Source organism: Hermetia illucens, chromosome 2, assembly GCF_905115235.1.
Source record: "Hermetia illucens chromosome 2, iHerIll2.2.curated.20191125, whole genome shotgun sequence".
NCBI lineage: Eukaryota > Metazoa > Arthropoda > Insecta > Diptera > Stratiomyidae > Hermetia > Hermetia illucens.
Window position 1 is genome coordinate 1317180 of NC_051850.1, and position 9149 is coordinate 1326328.

At 38.8% G+C, this 9149-nt stretch overlaps 1 protein-coding gene across 1 annotated transcript; it reads right to left on the reverse strand.

The window, feature by feature from the left end:
• Positions 1–7670: 7670 nt before the first annotated feature.
• LOC119649237 (THAP domain-containing protein 1-like) lies at positions 7671–9149 on the reverse strand. The gene is made up of 3 exons (XM_038051300.1): positions 8400–9149; positions 7964–8047; positions 7671–7900 (listed from the first exon to the last, which is right to left on the reverse strand). Exons 1-3 carry the CDS (start codon positions 8753–8755, stop codon positions 7753–7755), a joined length of 588 nt encoding a protein of 195 aa, XP_037907228.1. The 5' UTR covers positions 8756–9149; the 3' UTR covers positions 7671–7752.

A 9149-nucleotide genomic window follows, 5' to 3' on the forward strand; every position in this document is an offset into this window, starting at 1 on the left:
TTTTGTTGAGTTCGCGGCTCAAACGCATCATTTGACGTCGGTAGAGTTTGCCCGTGACCGTTTCGTTTGGTTTTAGCAGCTCATAGTATACCATACCCAGCTGGTCCCACCATATACACAGCATGATCTTCTCACCATGAATATTCGCTTTGGCCGTCGATGATGAGGCATGGCCGGGGTATCCCCACGTTGCCCGACGCTTGGGATTATCGTAATGGATCCACTTTTCATCTCCAGTAACTATTCGATGCAGAAAACCCTTCCTTTCTTGTCGTTGGAGCAGTTGTTCGCACGTGAAAAAATGGCGTTCGACGTCTTTTGGCTTCAGTTCATACGGAACCCAATTTCCGACCTTTCGGATCATTCCCATTGCTTTTAAACGGTGGGAAATGACTTGCTGAGTGACTCCAAGTGTTTTTCCAAGTTCTTCTTGCGTTTGCGATGGATCTTGGTCGAGCAATGCCTCTAATTATTCATCTTCAAAAATTGTTGGCCGTCCACCGCGCTCTTCGTCTTCCAAGTTAAAATTGCCACTTTTAAACCGTCCAAACCACCTCTGACACGTTCGCTCAGATAGAGCATGGTCACCATAAACCTCCATCAAAATGCGATGACTTTCGGTTGCTTTTTTCTTCATATTGAAATAATGAAGTAGAATTCCCCGCAAAAACACATTATTTGGTACAAAATTGGCCATTTTCGTTGATGAAAAAAGTATTGTTGTTTACACTTCAATTAAATAATTTACACTGACGTTTGTGCCTATTGACAGTAGCTTTCCGATGAATGTTTGGAAATGTGGATCAATGGAATAAAAAACAAGCTACGCCATCTATTGTGAAAACCAACAGAACTTATTTGTAGGCCTTATATTTGCAACTAGAAAATCAAATCGAATCGAATCAAACTGGCTGATATAGGATAGAACGCATTGAAGGAAGTAGATCATTGATAGTCGTTTCCAATAAAATCGTCATTTGGGGGCTTGTGAGCGGATTATTCTCTTGAGTTGTATATAATATATAATAATATTACTACAGAGGAAATCTTCATAGAGAGTTAGTTGTCTTTCCATAGAAACCGAACAAAACGTTAAATGCAAGACTTAGACTACATTATTCAAAGAGCAAATAAAAATCTAATATTTTAATTTCCAAAGTTTACTTGTTAGATTCATAAGATCTACCTAAATAGATTTTTTTAAAGAAAAAAAAGCGTAAACGAACTAGTGTTGATACTTAATTGTGAAAATTCAAATGTGTTTTATATAGACGATAATATGTGCTGTATTATATAAGAAATCGGTTGACATTTTTCTATAACTTATCAACGTGATAGTGCATAATTGTGTAACATTAACACTTTAATTTGTTCAATTTTGTTTGGAACTTTCTTTCGTTAATAAATCCAGTATTTCCATTCACGCACTTATTCTGATTGTTTTGTAAGTAAGCACAACATTAGGCTTTTCTGTTTGTTTTGTTTTATATTTCGTTAAATAAACAAAAGGGCATATGATCAAACTTCATGAGTTTTGTCTAAAAAAAAACAATCTTTTTGTAGATTGCAAAGTTTCTTTCTTTTGTGAGGATTGTAGGCGTCTGAATTTTATTCCAATTCAAATTACTCTGGACCTACTTACGAACATTTTCTATGTTGCTAGGTAATGTTTGCAACACAAGGCATATTTGTATCAATACACCTTCATTTTCGGTCTTTCAACATTTTTTACTACTCAATGTTGGGGTAAGATTGGGGTCATAAGTATTTCGGAGACCAACTGTCCCCATCTTCAGTGTTTTCTCCTCCGTTTAATTTTATTTAAACTTTCACTAACTAACCACTTCATAACTTATTTAGTTCTTGCACTCAGAGATTTTTGTGGGCACATTTTTTTCACATAATTACATCTTTTATCGGAGTTAGGATTCCCACCTGCGGCTCCAAGTCGAAATTGCGAAGTTGAAGCTTCTGCCACCATCTGGGTGATGACATGGGTTAGTTCCAGGAAGAATGCATACAGCAGGAGGAAATCAAGTGGCTAAGCGACCTGTAATGTAATTGCGTATCCGTGTGGTAGGGACGAGGTATCATTTCTAAGAGATTAGATATTGTCTTCTATTTGTAGTCTAGCCTAAAATTGATAGACCAGTAGCTTACTCTAAACTACAATTTTTATTTTTCAGTGCAGATATATAAAGACCTACAAGTAGCTTTGTGTTTCCCCATTCCATGTGACCAGCCACAAACGACTGTGCAATGCCACATGCTCGCAGCCATGTGGGCGCACACGGCACTAACACCAAACCTTATGGGCGGAATTTTTCTCGCGCATTCACCATAGATCGTCGAACATGCACAATGATTTATCTCCATTATAAAATTTCGAACAATGCGCTGGGATTTGAATCTCCTGTGTTTGATCTTCTTGGTTAGTTTTACTTTCAATTTGTGATGAATTGCGCTTAATGTCAAATGTCGAAAAGGTTCGCTCCACCTACCGCACTAAATTTATTAGTAGGCGCTGACTTCCAGGGCATACTACCCTCATTTTGGATTACATTAATCATTTAATGGGAAATGCGGACTATATTGCCCCCAAGTTAACCGTAAGGGGTCTCGAAATGAAGTGATCTAACAAGGGCAGACGCTGCCTCATCTCTGCCCTGGGAGCAGCGTGATCGAAGCGGCTCGCAGGTGCTGTACGCTCCCTTTTATAATTTGTAAAACACAACAAGGGTACGAAATATATTCAGCGAAAATCCGCCCATAGTTCGGAACAAAGTTTGGCCGGAGCTAGACAATTTATTTTTAGGGATTGAGGAGTCCTAAGTCCACATCCATTTAATTTCGGATCGAATGGAGAGCAACTTGTTCCCACACTTTAACGTCCACGTCATTGTTGAATTTTGGGTGCTAATCCAACAAGAGGAGTCCGTGGACCATAAAGAGTGGGAGCAACTTTGGCCCGGTCAGACATTATATGGATGCGGATTCCTCAATCCCTAAAAACAAATTGATCTAAAACGTTTCAAGACCCAGGACCGAATTGGACTGTTGTACCGCAACGTTGCCCTCCTGACGATTACAACATAGAAAGTTAAAATTTGGCCTCATCTTGAAGCGATTCTGCGAAATCATGAATGCTGCAGATCATCGCTGGTAATTGGATATTGAATTATAGTTTCTTGTTTCTCAACAATAAAGTCGCCACAGCTCGCGACGGTCTATTGTTACACTGTCGTTAAATACATCAATAGTTGTTTCTAATGCGCAAGGAATCGTTGCATACTGAGAGAAGCTTCTCTAGGTTGGTATCGCCAACCAAGTGGGGCACTTTTTTTCTTTGTGGTAGATTTAAATTCTTCCTACACTTCGATTTGACATGGAATCGCACGATAAGAACATTGTTCAGAACTATCTGCCTGGAATATTCCCTTTTCAATCTGTTGTGCATTCACAAATTTCCAAACTTCTCCGGAGGGTAACCCTCAGAGACAATTATTTAATCTCGTTTTTCATCCACTTTAAACCTCCGTGTAGCGTACGTCTGTGCATGGAGCTGACATTCCCCTCCATTTTCGTGGTTTCATTTGAACTCCCATTAAATGTGTAGAACGACAAGCGAGCTAAGCGCCACATATATTTCCAATTAATGTTTCAAAATGCACGCGCAAAATACATATACATGATGCGTTCCTCCAACCTATGAAGGTTTTTTCTTTTAAATCATCCATTCCCACGCTTTTGGCTTATAGAGCTAAACTAAGCTGGATGTTTGTGAGCATTGGCTGCATATCTTTTGCCATTTTTTCATTATGTGTGCCACAAATGGTATAAAGTTCAAATGATATTCTGGAGGTCTGCAAACCTTCCAATTTTCATATTGGGGGTTGTATATAACTTGGAGGCTTTTTGGAAAACGTGAAGGATTTTTTTATTCTCTTTATCTTATTCTACAATTATTCATCTGTCAAACAAAAGGCGGATTCCACAGTGGTACATTCAGGAACCAATTTCTCGAGATCGTCATAAGGAAATCAACATCAGCATCGAGCACGGGTGGAGTCGAATCTCCTAGATCACCTCATTTAGTAATCCCAGACAACTTTGGCAACATGAAGCCGTGCATTCTCACATCATAGGATAACTTTATCCTCCCGATTCTCCCTCTAGTCATTTTCAGGTAGAGCTCACTTTAAATACATTAACTGTTGTCGATATCGCATCGGTAGGTAGGTAGGTATCAGTGGCCGCTCCGAGGAGCCCAATTAGCGCATTGGTGCGCCGATTTGATGCCACAAACTCCTAAGACCGTGAGTGTTGTTATAGGAACAGGCAAGCAGAGTCCAGCTGGCTCGGATCTTCAGAGCCAGCCCGTAGCATTCACGAAGGAAAGCAGCTCTCCGACCCTGCAGCTAGAAATCTCACTGAGGTCCCCAAAGAATGGTTTAACCAGTGTTCGCAGCCTGACTCGAGCCAGAGCTGGGCAATCGCAGAGAAAGTGCATGAGGGTTTCCCTTCCTTCTCCGCAGCTTCAGCAATGCGAGTTGTAGGGTAAGCCGAGCCTAGCGGCATGGTCCCCTATGGGCCAGTGCCCCGTGCAGATCGCATCGGTATCGGTTTGAACAACTTAAAATACGCGATCTTTTCCATACCCATTTCACCATTTTTGCTGTATTTCGGTGTTCTTTATCGAACCCATCGAAATCTGTATTTTGAAACGAGCTTCAGTTTTCCGTTTTCTTGGCAGGACAGTGATGTCAAAAGACTTTCCGCAAATGCTGTTTTGTTGGTATAAAATGCCAGGACTAGATTGTTGCGTCCAAGGTTATAAGGAGCGAATCCGATTCTAAGATGGAAACCATGCATTCTTCCTCCTATATTACATTATTGATATAATTTTGCTAAAGTTTCGCTATTCCGGGTCCTCGAGAGACCTCCGAAGCCGAGGATATTCCCTTTCCCCTTATCGTCCTGGTTGTGCTGATATACTTCTCGATAACTTCAGTGCTTCGAACTGTTGTAACTTGTAAAGCGCGCGCTTGTTATTTCCACGTAGTTTATATAGTTCTTGGGGTGTGATCTGAGACTTTCTGGCAACCGTATATTCAGTGATGGTTGCATTTCAAATATAAAATTGAAATCAATACGTATGATAGCTGGGTCCACTTTTGGGTAATCACTTTAAACCTTAAACGCATTTGTTAAGCGTAGGAGTCATCCGCCGCAAGAAAGCTGGCCCCAGGGTGAGGAAGGATTCTTATAATTTTTGGAAAAGTCATGCTTACGATTACAAAACTCTTGATCTGTATTATAGCTATATCTGCGGCCAATTGTCCTAATTGCACTGAAGTATCTTGAGACAAGCATAACTAAACAGTTGGCTGATTTTTCCGTTCTGGCTAAAGGTCATTAACTTGAACTTGTATTTCGGGAACGATCTGGTTCCCTATTTGGATGAGATCTTACGTTGGTATTTTGGAAACCATTTGAGCCTTTCTTCAGTGAATTTTTACACTGTAAAAGGAATGGTTCTCGAGATACCGTAAAGATGATTATTATCATCATCAACGGCGCAACAACCGGTATCTGGTTTAGGGGTGCCTTAAGAAAGGACTCCAGACAGTCCGGTTTTGTGCCAAGGGTCCACCAATTGGGTATCCATAAAAGCCGTCTGGCGCCCTGGTCTACCGCCCATCGTAGCTTATTTAGACGGTCATGATACCGCTCATAGAGGAGTACATGAGGACTGGTAGGATCATTGTCTTATAGAGTAAGAGTTTTGACCCTTGACGTTTCGAGCGGAACAGTTTTTATAAGTTAAAATAGGTTCTGTTGGCTGAGAACAACCGTGCGCGGATTTCATAGTCGTAACTGTTATCAGTTGTGATTTTCGACCCTAGATAGGAGAAGTTACCAAACTTAAGCCTAAAATGAAAAAAATATACTTCACAGTCAGCATTATTGAGGCAAATCTTCAAGTGTTTTAATACTTTCTTAGAGGCAATATCTGTTTTCTTCAATATATGCTACATAACCGCAAGCCCTTATCTAAGTATTCTATGTGTGGTCATTTTCCGTTAAAGATAGACAAGCAATGCATGCGGTCCTTCTATTTCTGCCTTGTCGTTCTCACTAATCGATTTTAAATAATTCTTTTTATTTATTTTCGCTTTTCTTCATGGCCGTATACCACGTTTAAGTTAAGTTAAATCTTAAAACTACCCTTCATTGGCTTTCAACTTTCAAAACGATCACATTCAGGAATATCGAGCAATAACATTTACACTTCACTTTATTTTAATTTCTAAATAGCATGTGCTCTTCACTGAAGATTTCATTTCGACATTTCACTGTTTCTGTGTCGGTTAGAACAATTTTAGATGTAAATTGATTATTACTGATGATATATATAAACTAAAGATCTTAAATGAATATTTAAAAATTGATAATAAACCTAATAACTCTAAAAAGTTATAAATTACATATACATATATCAACAATGTTTAAAATGATCTGAATGAGGCAATAAAGTATTTTGAATGCGCCTATTTTCGTTTTAAACGTACCGCTTTTCTTAGGGTGGTATAGAAATTGAAAAAAAAAATGTTTTATTTTGATGTGTAAATAACCACCTTGTTCCCTTAGAATGCACACCCCATAATTGAAGTTTCCAGGATAATTCTATTCGACAGATTTTCCTTGGATGTAATTGACGACTAGACCGGCTTAAAAAAGTCGTTATTGATATAGCTTTGAGCTTGCCCAGATTTTAATCAGTAGTGATGTAGTCTAGGGGATTCCTGGTCCCTTCTGATCAGCACGTCTACGAACACCTGGCCCGTAAGCCGATAAAGTTCTTCGTTCGAGATTGTGTTGGACTGGAGTACCAGGATAATATGGCGTACAAAAGTGTTGACAAACGTTTGAAGCTTTCGAGTAAGGCTCGTTTCTATTCATTCGTTCCTTTTAGCAACTTACAATTAAAATCCACTCGCTGTGAGGTCAAAGCCGAAACTGAACCGTGCGTGTGTGAAAGCTTTGATTGCTTTTCATTCCCTACGCACGAATTCAAACCGTATTGAAACCTGATAAAACCTATTCGTATCAGAGACAGGGTGGTGGTACGGAACAACCTGAATTTGTTGCTAGTGCTGAGATAGTTGCGTTTCCAGTTTTCGACATTACTGCAAAGACGCATCCAATGCGGTGCCGCCATTGGCGAAAACAACACTTCCAATACATACCAATCAATCGACGCCTTTCACGTTTTGCCTGTTAATGCAAACAGAAAGAGTGGAACCAGTGTACACAGACTAGCCAAGGTAATATCAATACGAAACATCAAATTGTTGATGACATCACTTAGACGGATGCAATATATAATGGAATTTAATGAACATCTTATATGGATGGAACCTGTAGGGCTAAAGCAAAGTTCTGAATTAAGATTTGCTGATAACATCTTTGTCTATGAATTTTCAGAGTTATTCGATTTTAAAATTCCAATTTGGTAAGATGATTACAGATTTGTTAATATTGCGACCAAAAATGAAATCATTACTAAAATGTATTGTTAATAAACGAATGTTGCATTCAAATGCAAAGAACGGAATACCTTGCTTTCTGAAATCCAAAAAAAATGTTTGCAAAATTCATTGATTTTATTGAACATAAACGTAACATCAACATATAAAGTTAATAAATAATATTCATAATTTTTAGTGGCTCGTTGCGAAATCAAATCATTTAGGTGTCTAATTCCAAGAGTAGTGAAGAAATAGTACGTTCTGCTCTTTGTAGACGTTTAACCATTTTTTTATTGTGAGCCTTAAGTTGTCTGTTTTCTCGTTGTAGCTCCAATATTTGCAATTCTCTGCTACAATCGTAATCAACCCTGTTTTAAACATTTCATTAAGATTAGCGAAACGGACTCACTTCCATCCTAATATTAACTTACTCCGTTTGAACCTCGGCGTCTTTTTGAGTCGATTGTACAGGTAAAATACTTTCCACTTCGATTTGACTTGCAATCTCTTCTTGCCTTTAATATAATTATCGAAAATTAAATTTAGATAAATTTTTGTTCAGGGATTTGAGGAGTCCAAAGCCCATTATCAAATTAATAATGGACTGCATAAAGTGCATAGCAATTTGCTACGCCACTTTTTATGCGCGGGACCCTCATTCATAGGTAAACACCCAATGAAATAAAAAATGGAAATAGGCTAGATTGTTTCATCCAAGAACACGTGGCTACTGCTTTTCGGTTACGCTGATCACAAGATGGAGGCGAGACAGCGTCGGATAAATGATGTCTCCATCTTGGACGAAATCCAGCCTTTTGTTCATTTTTTAAATTTGGAGTTTCATCTTCAAATTAAATAATATCATACCTCTCAAAAGATGATACAGCATCTTGTACCACCTTTTTTTGTCTCCTGACTTTTACTCTTTTCGATCTCTCACTTTCAGTACCCTGCTCCCGTAAATACTGACTCGGAACGGCATCGTCCTTTAACCGTCTTTTGCTTTCTAAGGTCTCCAGAAGTATGTCTTGGAGCTTATAATCGTCTTGGAGAAAATGTTTTGAACACACACGAGCATTTTTGAAGTCGATCTTCCTAGACTTTTCACAAAGTTTTCTCCACTCTTCGCAAATTGTCTTATTTTTCGGAAAACGAAAGAATCTCAAGGTACTTCCCTTTTTGCCTTGATAACTTTCACAACCATTTATTGCGCATCTCACCATTATCAATTAATTTTTCACAAAAAATTGTCTTGATATAAAAATTAAAACCACAAATTTAAACACTTTTCAAATCGAAACAGTCTTCTCGATAATCGCGACCCAAGTGACGTATCATAAGCAAATTAAATTTGCGGATCGCCGCAAAGATCATGACCGCGATGAATGCTGTTCCATTTGTTTGTGGGCTTTTTGATTCACGTTTCAAATAGCATGGCGTCCCGGGCGTTTAACTGTCACGGCATGCCCAAAATGCTTTCGGCGAACTCAATTGATTGCAGCGGAATTTTCGAGTTGAGATTCCCTGAAATTACAATCACTTCTATGATTTCGTCCCTCTCAGAACAACATAGCGTCGAATTTCCATTCAGCATTTTTTCCACTGACAAGAGAACTG

Coding starts and splice junctions, on each gene's coding strand:
- LOC119649237 (XM_038051300.1), bottom strand. CDS start 8,755: ATGGTGAGATGCGCAATAAATGGTTGTGAAAGTTATCAAGGCAAAAAG. Junction 8,048..8,399: donor GCTGTATCATCTTTTGAGAG/GTATGATATTAT, acceptor ATTATATTAAAG/GCAAGAAGAGATTGCAAGTC. Junction 7,901..7,963: donor GACGCCGAGGTTCAAACGGA/GTAAGTTAATAT, acceptor TGTTTAAAACAG/GGTTGATTACGATTGTAGCA.